This window comes from Serinus canaria, chromosome 3 (assembly GCF_022539315.1).
Source record: "Serinus canaria isolate serCan28SL12 chromosome 3, serCan2020, whole genome shotgun sequence".
NCBI lineage: Eukaryota > Metazoa > Chordata > Aves > Passeriformes > Fringillidae > Serinus > Serinus canaria.
The window spans coordinates 26,711,825-26,729,805 of record NC_066316.1 but is presented as its reverse complement, the minus strand read 5'-3'; the positions used below and the strand labels follow the sequence as shown (position 1 = coordinate 26,729,805).

Here is a 17,981-nt window from a genome sequence, read left to right as displayed (position 1 = left end):
ATATTATCATGATAGTTTTATCTTTATTCTTGTAATATCATAAACCGTGATGTCACTGAATTTTTCAAACATCTTTTCATGTCACAGCAATAGTACTGGCAGTGACTGTTCTGACTCACTCTCTTTTACCTGTCTAATAGAACTCAGCAAAGTATTGTTAAGGTTGGAAGCACCCCTCGTGTTTGCCAGCTGCATTTTGTGGCAAATGAATTAGTTATAGTGTTAGTCTGACAGCATTTTGTGAGTTTTGTGATGTCTCTAGAGAAGTCAGTAAACTTATTACTGGTGATACTGTGCTAATGATGTCATTGGATATCATATCCCTCATTAAGATCTGTAATCTTATTCTAAATTTAAAGGAAATTAAAAACTTAGTATCAAATTAGCATGAATTAAATAGGGTATATTGTGGTGTAGTATAAGGTTTACCATATAGTGGATATCACTGAATATGTTCATTAAGAGTGTTGTCTTCTAATGGCTAACAGTACTTATGGTGTGATTCTTCAGTACCAGAGAAGTTCCTCAAATATAGCATGCTTCATTCTGGTAAGGTTATCTGGTACCTGACCTAAATGTTAATGCTTTTTTTGAGGTAGTTCAAAATGGAGGTTATCCAAGAGACCCTGTTTCTTGGACCAGAGATGTTGAAATTACTTGTATCAAAATGATATACTATCTAGTACCTAAAATCAGCAACCACATTGTGAAATGTTTCTCCTGTACTTTACTGGGTGTGCTGTTGTGTTTGAATTGGAGCTGTTTTCTTGACACCCTTTCATGAACATCATTGCAAGAATGATCTGTGTTCTACCTCTCTGAATAGAACCATCAGCTTAAGATGTTACAGCATGTATTTTCAGTGGCTTTTGAGCTTCTTCACAACAGTATGTTGTGTTTACTTATTGCTTTGCAAGCAAGATTGCTTCACCTCTTTTGATTAGTGAGCCTGGTTTTTTGTTACTTCGAATTTCACAGATTTGTAAAAATACTGAGTTCACTTATTATTTTGTGACCACAATACATGTAGCTACTCTAGGGGAGGCACTGTGTCTATTGTGGTCAAAATGGTGAGCATCTCATGGTGGAGAGTTCAGTTGTTGGCCTCTGTCACATGGGAGTGAAAATAGTTGTCATTCCTAGCCATCTCTACAATCAAACTCTTTAAAAATAAAGAAGAAGACCTGCTTTTTAGTGGGGTTTGGTTTAAAGAGAACTAAGCAACTTGACATATGGGGTGCTTCAAGGCTCTTAGTGTGTTTTTATTCAGTGGTTTGTACCAACAGGACTGTTGTGGCCTGTGTTCTGTGTAACACTTTGAGGACTGCTGGAGCAGTAGGTTGCTGAAGGTTTTCAAATCAAAAGGGGGGAAAAAAAAAGCTTCCTCCCCTACTACTTATTAGATGTAGCTCACAAGTAATCAATGAGAAGTATATGAAGTTTGCTGCCGGTTCCTGAGGGGATGTCTGCTTAGGTTTTAGTCTTTATGATGATGTTGCATGATTGGTGGAGTTTGTATAGGAAAATCTGATACCTTTCCTATCAAGAGGAACTCAAAGCACCTGACAGTATTCTAGTCCCTGACCATTTAACCCTTATCCTCCTCCTATTTTCTTTCCGGACACACCAGGAGCTGCTTTTTCCGACTCTTGCAAAGGGCTGCTAAAGTATTCAGTGCCTCATTTTAGCAATAATATTTCCAACCCACCTCCTGCTGTTCTTTTTTCTTTTTATTATCATTAAATGTTAGAACAGAAAGTTTCCAAGAATGTCTTGAAATTGCTGGTGCTTCTAGTGATCAGAAGAAGAATGAAACTTGCCAGCAAGACCATTGCCTTATTTATTGTTTAATTTCCTTTCTTCCATTCTGTCAGATATGATTTCTTGTATCTGGTATAATAATGTCCACTGTTGCTTTTGGCTCTTTCCAATACATTTTATCTTGTTGCAGTACTGCATGGAATGATTCCGTCAGGGTTTCATGCAAATGATGTGGCATGGGCATATTTCTTAATGGATAATCCTTTCATAATTTTCCATGCTTTCTTGCAGAGAGTGCTTTCTCTCTTCAGTCTTCAGGGACACAAACATTTCTCTGTATATCTTGTTTCACACCTGAAGCTAGTTTGCAGATATTTTTCCACAGAAATGTAATTGGGAGTGTGGAATTTTAAATCTCAGTTTAAAAACTGAATCTTATAACATTGAATATGGAAATTAATAGATCATTATTAGGTTATTTCCTTTTATTATGATACACCTGTTAGTGATATACAGTCTGAATGCTTTGTAGATTCAAGGGAGGGGCTTGGAGTCCTGACTTAATTGATATTTTTTCATAAAGTAGGAACTCAAGAGTTTTGAGGTTTATTTGTTTGGAGTTTTTTTTCCAAAATAGCCATTTTGCTTGTGTTTAGAGAGGAGAACTACTCTCTGCCTTTTATCTCTGCCATATTAATGAGAACTATTGTAAATTGGAAAAGCATGAAGCTGGACATCTTGCCATTTGGATGAAGCCAGTAACACACTAAAAAAGAGAAAGATATTATATTGTTTTGGGTAGCTGGATGGGTTTTTTTCCAAAGGATCAAATGATTATACCAGGCTTGAAATTAAGGGCCACTGCTTCAGACAGTAGATCATGTAATTGATACAAGTGTTGAGTAAGAGACAGAGAAAAAAGAGATGTCTATATTTGAAATTTAAAAACACAGGATATTACATAATAGAGAGGACATTCCCCCTACACACCTGGCAATTTCAGTAACATTTCCTGTTGCTGTAAAAGTTGCTGTATATCCATGCCAATTTTAAACATGATTTCCATACGGCTGACATAACTAATAGCATGTGTTTAGGGGCAATTTTAATTCCTACACAAGTCTCCCTTGGACTGACAGGAATTTGCAGAGTGGGAGGACTTGGCCTTGTGGCAGCTGGGACCCTGTATCCTTGGAATAGGTGGAAAGATGGAATTTGGCCTGTCTTTGTACAAAACCTTTGGTTCAAGGGCATTCCATTCCCTTGTCTACAAGCCACTTTTAACCTTCATTTACATGCATGGGTGACTGGTTGATTCTCTGTTATGTGTGTATTTAGAAGATCCATACTTCTGTGAGACTGAGGTATTTGCTTTTGTTTTCTCTGGTCTCTCATAAGAGGCATCTAGATGTTCTGTCTCTGGACTCACCCTAGAAGCAACTTGTTCTGTGGTTTAGGTTTTTAAATTTTTTTCTTTTTTTTTTTTTTAATTAGAAAAGGGGAAAATGGGAAAAGGATGCTTTAAGACTGAATGATTAAGAAATGGAATGGAAACTGAAATGCAGTGGAAAATGAGTGTAAAATTATACTTTCAAGGGGAAGTAGTTATCTTTTCATAAGTAAAACTGTTAGCTCTGAGCTATCCTGCCACAGGAGAGGGGCTTTTGCACTATGTTGGAAGGTAGCCCCACATGAATGTCAAGTGCTCAGAGGATGAGATTATTTAGTTAAGGAATAAAGACAAAGAATCATTGACTTATTTGGCTTGTGTTTGGAATATTGTCCATTTTGGTCCACTCACATAGAGAGGAGGGTAGGAAGTAGGAAAACAATTCACTGGAACTTGAAAAGGCTCTGTGAAGGGGAATGAGGAATGAAATAATTTCTCTGGAAAGAAAAAAAATGGCTACACTATGACTTCAGCTTGGAAACGGGAGGACTTAGACATAATACATGTGTGAAGAATGAAACAAGGTTTCTAGGGATAAATGTTTACTCCCCTTCAGTATAAGGCCTATGGGGAGCATAATAAAACCAATCAGTTTCCAACCGAAAGGTGGCTGCCATTTACACAGTTTTTTATGGAGCTGCAAAACTCACTGCCAACAGACTCTGTGGATGAAAGAATTTTATCTGTCTTCAGGAGGAGGTTGGATAGTTGAGCTCTATTATGAGCTAGTTAAGAGACAAGTCACGTTAAGCCCAGGAAATTCTCTGGAAGCAGTTGTAGGCTAGGACAAGATTATGGGACAGATGCTAGTGCTGTTCTGTCAGCTGCTTAGGCAACTGCTTGGAGACAGACTTGGGGACAGAATACTGGAATAGAAGGACAATTTAGCTGAACTGGTGCAGCCATTCACACATTTGGTGGTGATATAGTGTCTGCTTTTTGCTGAGGGCACATTTGAACTGCTAAGGAGCCTTGTAATGCATGGCATTGAATTGTGTCTGTTAATGTCATCTACCTGATACAGAAACAGAGAACACATGGAAAAAAGGGAGCCTTTTGCTGTTGCACACTTCCCTAGGAAATGCTCCACCAGTCATGTGTGAAAGAGGATCTAGACATCTTTCTGGACTACTTTACAAATAAGAGATGATGAGGATTTGTTAGTCCTTTCTGTATCACTGTGGGATGAGACAGGGCTGGGCTGGTTGACTGGTTGGATCCTGGGCAAATTCAAGTCAGGCTTTTGAGTTCTTCCACAACAAAAAACTGCTCAGAACACCTTCATACTCCATCTTGTCAAATAGCCCTTATGAGGGTTCTCTTTGAACTATTTGTAGCATACTTGTGCCATGCATTGATTGACCTAAACAACTTGAGCAATTTTCCCTGTCCCATTCTGATAGGGTTAGTTAACTGTAATGCAGTTTTTTTTCCATTTTGTAGAAATAAACCAAGATAGCAGGTTTTTTTCAGTGATAGGTAAAAAGAAAAGGAGAATAAGGGCACTGGCTACCTTTAAATGAAGGCTTTACTGTATTGCTTTTGACTCCCCAATTATTGGAGTTACTGACAATATAATGCATTGGTAAGTGATAATGAGTACCCGCAAAAGAAAAAGAAATCAGAGAGGTGATGAATATTTTTGTATCTATTACTCTTTCAGTTTTTTGTTTGTTTTTTTTTAAAGTGCCATACCATGATGAAAATAGTTGTCCTTGTCAGTCATTGTCTTGCTGGCCACACATGGTAACAAGTAAGACACTGTGAATCTTTTACATCTTCACTCAACAAGACTAATTTGTTTCTTGTGACACTCTGCAGTAAGTGTTTGTGCTTCAAGTCATCTAAGTCAATCCTTACTGCACTGCCTCGCTTCTTTCTGTTGAAGAACATAACTTGGAAAAGAAAGGGAACACTGTGGCCCCAGCAGCTTTGCAGTTTGTTCTGAGGAATCAGAATACCCTTTTAGAAAAAGCTCGTCTTCACACTTCTTTGATGTCTGTTAAATGAAGCAATCCAAAGACAAAATTAAATGCCTCATGAGTCATGATGTGTTAGCAATTAGTTGGAAGGACCCTTCCAGTTTCTCTCTGGCACTTCTCAGTGTAAACCACCATCCATTTTTTGCTGGATTGTGGTTTTTCTCTAGAACTGTGGAATTATGATGAATTTGATCTGTGCCTCCTTCAAATCCACAATTTTTCTTTTCTTTACAATTAGTATCAGCTTTGAAAGGAAGCTGTTTTTTGCTCAAAATTGAGTTGATGCTTGAATGGTAGTTGGTGGGTATATGTTCTTACAAGTGTTTCTCTTGTACTTTTTGTATTGACTGACTTTCTTAGAACAAGAATGAGATGATGTATAGCTGATCCTTTTGAAAAAGGTGTCAACAACTTTGTTTGAATTGTAACATTAATTAAAGATGATGGAAATATGATTGGAAAAAGACTTACAGCTTTAGAACAACTAATAAACATATTTGAAAGTTAATGGAAAGAAAAATATTTTGAATTTTTTTTTCTTTTATTTCTATCCTTTTAAGATCCAAGTTGACATCTGATGCAGAGAAAGAGTCTGTGATGATGTTTGGGAGAAATCTCCGTCAGCTGCTTCTGACCAGCCCTGTGAGGGGCCGTGTTTTGATGGGAGTAGATCCTGGCTACAAACATGGCTGCAAGTTGGCAATTATTTCACCAACCAGTAAGTTTCAATTCCAAACATTTTTGGAAGGACTGATAAAAATATATTGATTTAGAGTAAAAATAGTTTCAAATCCTACTTTTTCATCAAATTTTTTTTTTTGTTAAAGCTATTAGTGCTTTCCATACATCCTGTTGTATAAATTCCTTTCTTCAGCTAGCTTAAGTTTCTGACACCTGGATTCCAGTGACTTCTTTGGCGTTATTACTGCTCTCTTAAATAGAATTTAAAATGCCTACTGCCTTCCTGAATACAGGTTGAAATGATTGTGCCCCTCAGTAATCCGCAAAGAGAACACCTGGCATTTTTATTGTTTAACAAAGAATTTGAATTTAAGTACTTTCTATGATATTGCTTTTTTCATGGTTAGTGTCTTGGACATCTGGACACTTTTTCAGCCCTTTTTGTTTAGCAGGGTGTGTGTTTAATGTAAGAGGTCAGAAACAATTTTTGCAAAACTTCTTAGCTCACATATAGAACAGAGCCTTTCCACTTCATCCTAGTCTATTCAGGGGATACACACCTCTTTAGGCTTATGCAAAAACAATTTGTATTTGTTGTTGCTTTTTATTTTGTTTTTGCTTTTTGCTTGAGACTATATCCACCCCAGAAGAATGTAAAGATAGGTGTGTTCTTTAGAAGGCAATAAAGGTGAGGTAAATGATTGAGCTTTCGTTGCACCATTAGTTATCAGTAATACAGTTCTTTCCAAATGTGATAGATGGGATGATGACAAGAGCTAGCATTGGAATTATAGGACTTATGTACTGCAAGTCCTTAAACTTTCTAATTTTCATCACTCTTTACTGGATTTCTTAATTGTACTATACTAGAACAATAAATATTTTATAGTAAGTTGCTCTTTTTCTCTGTGATATAATGCATTATATTTGCTGATAGTTTTAGGTGTTCATTATTTGATATGTGAATATGTCTGCAGGGAACTAAAAATGTATTAACTTGTTTTTCTTTTACCAAAGTATTCTTGTCCTATGCCAACCATACATTTCTTCTAAATGGATATAGAAATCAAAGGAAAAGAAAAGGATATAGCCTTTGGACCTTTGTGGATTTAATCAATTGGCTTTGCCTTTTGTTCTAGGTCAGATACTCCATACTGATGTAGTTTACTTGCATTCTGGTCAAGGATTTCGTGAAGCTGAGAAGATAAAGAGGCTTCTGCTACAGTACAGGTATGCTAAAGAAACTTTCATTTGTTGCTTTCTTACCAAACAAAATTAAAATCTTCACTATAGAAATACTTGTTTTTGATTGCATTAAGAATTCTACTGATTTAATTGGAGGCTTATTTTCTTTAGTCTAGTTCAGAGCTTGCTTTCTCTTTTGTGTTCATGCTTTTGCAGTAGTTATATATTAGAAGCACATCAAATCAAGCCATGGTTATGAGTAAGGCTGCGTGCTATGAATGTATCCCCATAAAACTGTTAATCCATTTATTTTTGGGAAGAGAAATTAGCATTCAGCTAAGAAATAACTTTAGCCTTCCTCTTCCTACCCCTGCAACCCCCAAATCACTCATCAGTCTTTCTCTGTTTCAAAAGCTGCATTAGGTTTTGATAGAGTTTTGTCATCCAAAGGAAATCCTGCAAAGGTAGCTCTCAGATGGAATTGCAAACAGGGGCAGCATGATTAAAAGTTTGTGTCCAACTATTTCTGTGGACAGACATCCTACTGAGTCAGCTGCTGAATTACCACAGCATTCAGTCCAGTTTGTCTATAAACATTAGACTGGCTTTAAACAAGGTGATTTGGTGGCTGGCTGGCTGTGGTGAGGGCAGGCAGAGGGAATGACCTCAGAAGCTGCTGGAAACGGTGATATTCCCATTAAGGAATTAAGATGCTGATTGCTTTGGCTTCTGCTCTTTTTCATGACTCATACCAGATGAGGGAAATATGAGGTGAAAGTGTTTGAGGACTATAAATAACATTCCATTTATTTATATGAAGTATCATTTTTGGATTTTCTGCTTATTTTACCGCTGTACAATCCCATTTACAAATAAGTGAAAATTTTTTACTCATCTCATGAACTGTCACATTGAAAACCTGTTAACCATAACATGATGCTTCTAGGAATGTTTTCTCATTACATCTGGGCCTTGTATTATCTAAAATAAGATGTATTGATCACAGCAGTGGATTGAATACTATGCATGAAAAGGTATAAAAGAATATTTGAGAGTAATTGTTTGGTTTTTTTAACCCACACAAAGCTGCAGCACTGTTGTGATTGGCAATGGCACGGCCTGCAGAGAAACAGAAGCTTACTTTGCTGACTTAATTATGAAGAAATATTTTGCACCGCTGGATGTTGTTTACTGGTAAGATCCCTTTGCTGGGATATTATCCATTTGCTCAGCATATTTTAACCTAACAGGTAATTTTAGATGTAATTTTTGAAGTATTTCTTTCTTCTGCCTTGTCTGTATTTGAGTCAAGCTTGACCCAAGGTTCTAGCCAAAGAAAACTAGCTGTAGCTCTTTGAAGCATGACAGTAGTTATCCTGAGTCAGTAAGAGAGACTCACTGAAGCATTTTATTTTTTCTTCCTGAGGTTCACTCTCTTGCTATTATCATTGTAACAAAGTATGCAAGAATAGCAACACTAACAGCTAAGGACCCGTTTGGCATTGTGTATTTATTTCTTGATAAATGAGGTTTAACTGCACGTGATGAAGCTTCTGTTGTCTGACTGCAGTATGGAATGCTTGGTAATCCTATGGGAATTAAATGATCTGGAAATAAATACTGTGTTAATACCAAGTGGAGAGTAGTGGATATATTTATCCTTTTCAGACTTCAGATTTTATCCATTAGTTTGTTGAATTTGAACTAAAGTATTCTTCTGTTGGTTGGGATGGAAACTGTAATATATCACCATCTTTTCTACCATGCAGTACTCCTCTCTTTTTTTTTAATCCCACCTCGATATAATGTTTTTTTCTAAAGCATTTTTTGTGATGAACCTTGGATTATCCTTTGTGACAACATTTAACAACAGTATTTAGTTTTCACTGTCTTAGCTTGCTGAAATAAGTTTTCCATATTTTTAAAGAAGGTTATGGCCTTTTGCTGTTCAAACTATGCTATACATTTTAAAGTCCCTTTTTTTCATAAATTAGGAAGTGGGCTTACAGATGTGTTTAACAAATGTGTTATTTCTGTTGTCTTATGGTGTGATTGCACTTGTTCTTCATTTCTATGATTACCAAGTAAATTTGTGCAAGATTCCATTTTTAAATCACTCTTTTATCCCAGGAGATGTGGTAAAGGTTTTCTAATGGTAATTGGTTGCAAATGGAGGAGGTTATTCAAGCTTCTGAAAAATTAGGCATCCTATTTACTGAGTCCAGGCCAAAAATGATGAATGTTTTACTATTGTAGAGAGTGCAAAACACTTCATACTGTGTGGGTTCTGCAAATGCTTAATTTCACTATTGTTCACTTAATATTGCTTAAAAATCCATTATAATAGCAATAAGCATTCCATCTAAAAGAGTGGTTTACTTTATTTATTGATCATATACTAGTTTACACAGAAAAATTTATTTATATAATACTGTGATTGTTTTTATCACTGTTTACCTGTTTTGATTTAATATTTTTCCTTGCTTATAATTAAAGGTGACAAAATTTTCAAAGTAGTACTTAAGTTACCAAGTTCTTAAAACCAATAAAAGCTCTTGTGTAATAGGAATTAGTATAAATGCTGTATGGCAGAAGTCAGGTTAACAAGTTTGTTGCTTTCTCTAGTAGTGACCAATAATTTTTTAACCTTTCACTTTCTCCAGAACTGGTATTTGTAGCAAAAATCTATAACTGCAGTTGTTTAACTTGACATGTAATGTCCTGAAAATTAACATAATTAGAAATGATTTTTTTAATTTATACATTTATGTTGTTAGTGGTTTTCTTATGTTGGGTTCATTTGGCAGAGCTAGTCCATACTTCAAAATTTGTGTGCAGAGCCATGAGGTGCTTCACGTTAAAACAAAGTGATTTTTTTTTTTTTTTTTGTACTTCATGCTATAGGTGATATGTGGAGCTCTTGAACTTTGTATACTCCTGCCTGTGTGTGAATTTCTGTATGTGAGTTTACAGACAGGCTGCATTTGCAGTGCTTGTCTCTCTTCACATTTTGTCAGTCTGTACTGAGTTTTTTCGTAAGGATCAGGGTTCCCATGTATCCCTTTCTGATAAATTAGTGTCATGTACATCTCATTACTTTATCCAGTGTTGGGGTTTCCAAGCCATGCTGCTGAACCCTGCAAGGCAGCTACTTTTTCCTTTCTTGCTCCAGAAAGCATTAATCTCCTTGGTATTTCTTAGTAACAGAAAAGAATGATGAGTCCAGCCATCCAACCCCTGCTTGTGATAATCCAGTGAAATGCCTGGAATTTGTCAGTCTGAGTTAAAAATGTGATACTTGCTAAATGAGCAGCAATTAGTACAGTGTTACTGTTTGAACAAGAGGGGACAGTAGGTGTACATTGGGATAATTGCCATACCTTTTGAAGGGAACTGTGCAAGGTGACTTGGAGAAATATGATCTGCTGATCTTCCTCTTTTTAAAAAGTAAAGTCCTCTAGAGTATGTGCTTTCAGATCACAAACAACTTTTCTGCTTCCATGTTCAAAGTCTTTCCTAGATTACGTTGTTTTCTCATTATAGGCTTTTTTAAAAAGTATGAGGACTTTGTTTATACATAGGCTGAATACATATCTCTCATCAGTTCTGTGGAAACCTGTGTATGCTTTTGGATGAAGTGATGTATATTAATTGTTTTTCACTTAAAATCTATAAGAAATAATTTCAGCCATTGTTGGAACAGTTAATTCTTAAGGCCTGCGCCAGCAGGTTGCAGTTATAAATAAAGAATGGATTTGCTAATCAATATAGTTTTTTTAAACTGTGAGGAAAACAAAGCAACAAAGAACCTCAAACGAAACAAAACAACCTAAACCCCCTAGAACAAAAAACCCCATCCAGTACTTTAACTGTAACAGAATGAGTCAGTTGCATCTAACATGATACCATTTCCCAAGCTTTCAACTTCTCACAGGGTTGCACTGAGATGGATTAAGATGGAAATCTTTGCCCAGAAAAACAGAGCTCAGCTCATTGCTGTATGCAAGTTTTAGAGAATTACTATTTGTATCTGTGTGGAAACTTTTTTTCATTGAAGGAGTCCAGATGTAAAGGGGCTTGGCAGATGAGGCTGGACACTCACCATAAGCTGTTCAGAAAGGTGAATGATGGGGAGGTACTACAGACTTCAATTTCCTTGGGAAATAGGATCAGGAATGATTATAAAAAAATTAAAATCTGTTTATACTTTTCTGTCCAGTTCATCATATAGAGCTCAGAATCATGCATTTCCAGGGAAGTGGGACAATAATAGAAGGTGTAATTTCAGAAAGGTGTGTGCATTGGTGCACACACAAATAATGAAGGCTAAAGATAATATATGAAAAGCGAGTGAATAAAATAAAAAATTCTTAGCAGTGGCAAAGGTAAACTGCATGGAGTTTTACTGAAGTTTTCCAAAGAGAAGACAAATCAGTGAAGACAGTAGTAGGAAATGAGGCATATGACATGATTTTTCATGTGGCTTTAAAACCTGTCTGGACTTAGCTTGACAGTTTTTGATTTAAAGCAAATATTTTTCACTATTTTTATAACTAACGTGCTTTCAGATAGCTACATCCAACCTAAACAGCTACAGGACTTTCTTTTCCTTTTTTTTTTTTTTTTTTTTTTTTTTAGTGTAGTTTCCCTTTTAGACCTGTGTTTATTGACTTAGATTAGGATTGGACTAGAGCCAGGGACAGTCATATCTAGTCTTTGGGTTTTTTGTTACAAATCAGTTTTTGTTACAAGGTTCAATAAATATTTTTGATTATTTATGTTAGTTCTATTGTGAGTTCTTGCCAAAGATACGTTGTATTATAACCAAAACAGATGTTCTAGTTTAGACAAGTGTATTTGTTTTAACAGGACCAGAAATGTAAATGAAACAACATTGTGTTCAGCATTAACATGGCAGATGATGAACTTTCAGGATTTCATTGGCCTTTTTGGATTAAATGAAAATCTTGAAAAAATATTTCAGGAATCTTTTTTTCTTTTGATTGCTGTCAGTTTGAGGCATCTTGGAAATGAAAGCTATCTGAATGACAGGTGAACTATGCTTAAGCAGGACAAAACAAACAGCTCAATCTTTCTATTTGGCAAAATCAAATCACAATTTCTCTTTCAGCCTCAATGCTTTTGTTGTCACAATACAAGCATTCTTACTGATCTGACTCTTATGTGCTTGCTGCATTAATGCACACTCTAAGTATTTCAGCTTGTATTTAAAAGAAAGTTTGATAAGTGTCAGGAATTGTTAATTGTTTTCAACATGCAGCATAGAATGCAGCCAGGCAAGTATATTTTTTGTTGTTGTTTTAATGGGTTGGTGTTTAATTTCTTTCTACTTGGTTTTAAACTTGATGCAAAATCCTTTTCTACCACTTAGAGAAAAATCTTTTCTTATCCTCAAGACTTTATAAGCAATGTAATTAATAATTTACTGCTGTTTAAGTTCAAACACTTCTGTACTGTGACGAATAGGGGAAAGTCTGTCATGTCTTGTAAAGTTCTCATTGGGTTTTCTTTAATGTTTAAATTATCTGCTTTAGAATACTTAGAAATGTTCTGCTAAGGTAGAATAGGGCTGTAATACCTTTTGAAGTTGGACCTTGGTGGCAAGAAATTGATTTAGAAATGTTTGTTCTACAGGATTTTAGGTCCGCTTGTATTTTATAGGTGTCTGCACATGCTTTAAATATCCTTTTCAATTTAAATGTGTGTTTTATGTTGTTGAATATCTACATTATGCTCTCTCAGCTTTAACAAATGCCACTTTCAAGTTCCATGCCTCTACATTTCTAATGTTACACTAGCTTAATTCCCATTACTTTTCTGCTTCATAGCACTCGCAGTTTGAAAGGAACCTAACATTCGGGTTCACATTATGATAATTAGGTTTCAAAGCAGTGTGGGTGGATTAAGATGTCTGAAGTCTAGTTGCCGAATAAAGTTCAGAACTACTTGTAAAACTTGTTTGAGTGGTTAACAGAAGTGGTTTTATTTATTCAGTGCTCATGCAGCATTAATCCGTATTTCATCAGGTACCCACAGCGCTGTAACTCTAGATATGACCTTGGGACTTAATTTACCCCATCTCAGTTTTCCTTATTAATGTGCCATGAAAGAGGTACATGAAAGATAGCCAACTTCAAAGCACCTTTTCAAATAAAGTGGTTGATATGAATCCTCTGGTATTTAACACTGTCTGTCAAATGTTTCAGCTGGTTTGCATCCTTTTACAAGCTATTGCTTGCTGCATTAATGCAGTTGTTTCAAGTCTGTTGAGAGTATGAAGGGGGTAGGGATATGGGAAACTTTATTCCTATTTCTTTTTGATTGTGATTCCTTTAAGCTGTTATTTTTGTCTGTTAAGCTATATAACTCTCTTGATGACACATTTATGTATACACACCTACACACCTTAGGTCATTAGTTGTCTGATCCAGAAGGTGGAAAGTAGTTTGGAAAGTTTTGGCTAAAGGAATACATATTCTGTGGAAACAATGCACACATCTGAAATGTGCACTGAGGAACCTTTGTTCTGCTTTCGTCTCTTTCAAGCTCTAGTGGAGTCATGAGAAGTCCTAAACAGTGAAGAACTACTTTGAGGAACAAAGAGGTTTAAAATGTGTGTGAAGAAGACATAGTCAATGAAAACATTCTAAATTATGTAGTGATTTCTAGCCAAGCTGTCTTTTCTCCCTTGCTTATAAGTAATGCTCTGTTGTGATTATTTACCACAGCTGAATGATCATGCATACTTCAACTGAAGAATCATTTTGCATGTACTTATATTTAGAGGAGACAGTCCTGTAAGTTGGAACCTCACTCTGCATAGAGATGACTTCCTCCTACTACTCTTGGTTGTTCATAACTTGGGTAGTAATTGATCTCTTGTTCCGTACACCATGACTGGAACAAGTGACTGCATTTAAAATAGGATCCTGTGCTTGTTCCTGGTGTATCCATAGACTGCTATCTATGTTGAGCTGGACCCATACTATATTCAAAATGGGAGATTCAGAGGTGATCTTTGCCTTTGAAGCAAGGATTCACCTCTGCCCTGACTGTAGCCACCTGTACCATTTCTAGCTGTGTTTTTCTAAAGGGAGGGAAGGAAATGGGTAAGCAGTGAAGTTGTGGTGAGGCTGGTGAAACAGGAGAAAGTAACTTCTGGCTTGCATTGCATGAATTTGAAACTTTATGAAGCAAACTGTATAAATGATACACTTAATAATTATGGAACTGTCTTTGATATTTCAGAGAAATAATTCAGTTTTCAGGATGAGAACAAGGACTAATTGGAAGTATTTCAATGTAGTTAAAGATTATTAATTCCTTTAAGTTCAGTTAAAGATTAAGTTGCATATGGTGTCTAGATTTCAGCAATGTGAGAGCAGGGGGTCAGGAAGCACATGTTACTAGTGAAAGAGATCTAAATCTTAAGGAAAAAGTCAATTTTTCCAGAACACTGGGACATGCTGTTTGAGTTGCGTCCAAGGGAATTTGTGGTAAAACAGTCTGCGGGGAGAAAGGAAAGTTTTGTGCAACTTCCCTTCTGTGTTTTCTCTTTCGAAGAGTTTATAAAAGTTATGCATTCTCAATATGTAAATCTCTTCAAGCCTTTAAGGGGTACTAAATAAATAGCCTAAAGGTATGATTTTAGGATGAAAAGCTATTAAATGTGTGACAACATGACTAAGGGCAGCATTCTCTTCAGTTAGAAATGTACTGATTTCAAATATACTTTTGGAAATCAGATAATTACAGTGAGAAATTGGGCATGATCAATTCTTTCTTTCCTTTGTTTTCTCACAGAGAAGCCATTTATATTTAGGATTTCAAAATGAATTCTCTGTTTTCAATTTTATATGCCCCACTGAGCAGTAATTTGAACACAGGCTGTTTTCTTATAGGTCTTTGTTATTTTCAGATTATTGAAACAACTTTTTTTTAAGATAATCAGCTTGCCTTCATCTGGTATTGCAGTACAACAAAAGTCAGGTGAAAAGGGAAGACCCTCCAAAAATATTTCCAAATACAAAACAAGAAGTTGTTGAAAGGTAAAAGATGATTGAGAAACACCAGAGAAAGAAGGTGCAGTGAGCAAGAGCTACCATTTCTGCATGGAGTGTGCCCATCAGGTCCCTGGGGGCAGTTTTGGCCTGTGTATATTGCATGAAGTATATTTGTAGAGCAAAGCTAGGAGTTTTCCTAAAACTCAGTTAAGACAAAATCAGATTTAGTCGGAATTTAAGTAAAATTAGTACTTAATTTAGGACTAGTAAAACTATACTGTGAGTAGGGGATTTTATCTTTTGGGTGTGTTTGCCTTCATTAGTAGAAGTCTTTAAAACTATTATCACTTCACATTTTGTGGTGGTCAGTGTTTACAATGCCATCTCCTTTCTGAAGGGCTTTCTGTGTTAAGACATTGGCTTAAATTCTGGCCTAAATTCTCTTGTTCAAGGCTATTTCCAGAGCCCAGAAATAAAAAAGGCTTTAATAAATTTAAGGAAGATTCCTACATCTGAAGTTTCCTAGATTGCACCAGTCAAACAAAGGAGACCAACAAGCATGGTGAAAGGCCTTGAGGGGAAGCCATATGAGAACACCTGAGGTCACTTGGTCTGTTCAACTTGCAAGAGGCTGAGGGGAGACCTTAGTGCAGTTACAACTTCCTCATGAGGGGAAGAGGAGGGACAGGCACTGATGTCTTCACTTTTATGACCAGTGACAGGACATGGGCAAATGGCCCAAAGCTGAGTTGGGAGGTTTAGGTTGGATATTAGGAAAAGATTCTTCACCCAGAGGGTGTTTGGGCACTGGAACAGCTCCCCAGAGAAGTGATTACAGCACCAAGCCTGACTGAGTTCAAGATGTGTTGGGACAATACTCTCAAGTACATGGTGTGACTCTTGGGAATGGTGCTGTGCAGAGCTGGGAGTAGGACTTGATGATCTTTTCATGTTCCTATCAACTCAGCTTATTCTGTGAAAGAAAAAGTTAATTTCTGTGTTTGATATTTCTGAGGAGGCAACTTACAAAACAGGACAAAATTAAGCTTTTTATTTCAGACTAAAGTGATTTAGAATATTATTTAATGTACTTACAACTTCTGGAGTTCTTCTGTGCTCTTTGCTCAACACCGCAAAGTTCCTATGAGTTTAATATCATAGAAAGAAAGCTCTTATTTAGCAGAACAAACATAACACAAGACGATAATATAAAATACCCACTTCTCCCATAATTGCTGTATTTATTTGATTCAACATCCTTTTTTCTCTCAAGAGTTACCAAACCACTCTTCATTGCTGTTGACATGTTCTTACCATTTGCAGTATCAGTAGAGGTACCAAAGGATGAAGCTTTAAAATCACCGCAAAAGGCTGTGTGCAGGTCTCAGTGATGTGTGCCAAGGAGCCTTTTCTTAAGAGGTATCTGAGTGGTTGCAGAGTCAAGGGATAGATCAAGGAATGCAAGAAAGTTGAGGAAGTGGTGCAGAAAGAATGAGTGCAGTCAGGGAATAAGGGGCTTGGCACCTTGAAGGTGCTTCCTTAAGACAGACATGCTAAAGTACAGCCTGTGGGAACTTTGTGCAGCTGTGTCCTCATTTGAGCTGTGTGTTCCTTGCCTGTTCAGTGCAGCAGGTTATGTCAAGAGAAATTTCCCACTCCTGTTCCCTGATCATTTGTGAGCATGAATGGGTGGTGTTCAGTCCAAGCTTAAAATTGAGGTTTGGATTTGAGCTGAAAAATGTGACCTAATATTTCTTCTCACACTGAGCATTGGAGAAGACTCCTCCAACAGCTGCATATAGGAGTTTTTTCCCAATACTTTGTTTATTAATTCCTTTTTAAGCTGGAGTAAGTGAAACACCCTTGTTTCATCTATCTCCAGACTGTGTTTGAAAATGCTCTGTATTCATCAGAAGGCATGGAAGGTTAGAATTTGATCTGTTAGTGTGAGGTCCCACATGAAGAAAATTAGTCAAGCTTTAATAATCCAAGACTTAATTGTTCCAAACTTGGTATTGATACTGATACCAAACAAACAGAAAAGCTTAGACTTTCAGGTAAGCTGCTGGTGCTGCAGCTTTTTAAGAGCTTCCAAATGAGCATGCATGGTTCTGTAGTTTCAGGTGGCTTTTTCTCTTTGAAGTAATACGTGTGGTCAACCTTAGTTTCTGTTGTAGTGGAAATGGAATGTAGTCAAATTTAGATGTTACCTGATAGAAGACATTGAGAGAAAGTGACTGAGCTGATGTATTTTTGATTTGCAGATCATTGAAATTTACTGATGGCAGTGTAAAAACAATCACTCCAGAGACTGTAAGCCTACTTGCAGTGGGCTGTGTTCTTTCATGTCCTATTTTAAACGCCTTGGAAGTAGCCTGTGAACCACAGGTTGAAAACCATTGGGTTTGCACCTGAAAATAACAGAAAGTACAAACTGTTTTAAATAGATTAAATCCTCCTTCTCATTTGTATTTGCAGAACTTTAATTATGGGAAATTGGCGTGTGCATTTTAAGCTGCTGGTCTTTCACCCATTGCCTAGATGAAATAGAATTGCTCCACACTAGTATGGGATTGTCATGCTAACAACAAAATCTTTGATACTGGAAGTGAATGTAAATTAAAATCATTAAAACATTAATTTATGTTTTGTGTCAATATGGCATTTCTAAAATAAATTTTATGCTTGTGGCATTTGGGATATTACTGTATTATCTTTCTTATGTGTAAGAGACATCAGAAACATGTTAGTGTGTTTTAAGTGATTGAGTAATGAAATAGTTATTGGTAATTGGCAATTGGTAAATTTTCACTAGTAAAGATTGAGAAACTTCATTTAGGATCCTTACTATGTAAAGAAGCTCCAACAGAAGTTACTTGTGAAATCCTGTCAGGAGTT

General features: G+C 36.3%; 1 protein-coding gene across 2 annotated transcripts in view; it reads left to right on the top strand.

Annotated features, from left to right (window-relative positions):
- The window catches only part of SRBD1 (S1 RNA binding domain 1), a 124,395-nt gene that overhangs the window by 25,893 nt on the left and 80,521 nt on the right, over positions 1 to 17,981 (top strand). For both annotated transcript variants that reach the window (XM_050972941.1, XM_009091259.4), the window contains exons 14-16: positions 5,754 to 5,911; positions 7,014 to 7,104; positions 8,146 to 8,253. In XM_050972941.1, the coding sequence (XP_050828898.1) occupies positions 5,754 to 5,911; positions 7,014 to 7,104; positions 8,146 to 8,253 (357 nt within the window). The remainder of the gene's footprint in view (positions 1 to 5,753; positions 5,912 to 7,013; positions 7,105 to 8,145; positions 8,254 to 17,981) is intronic.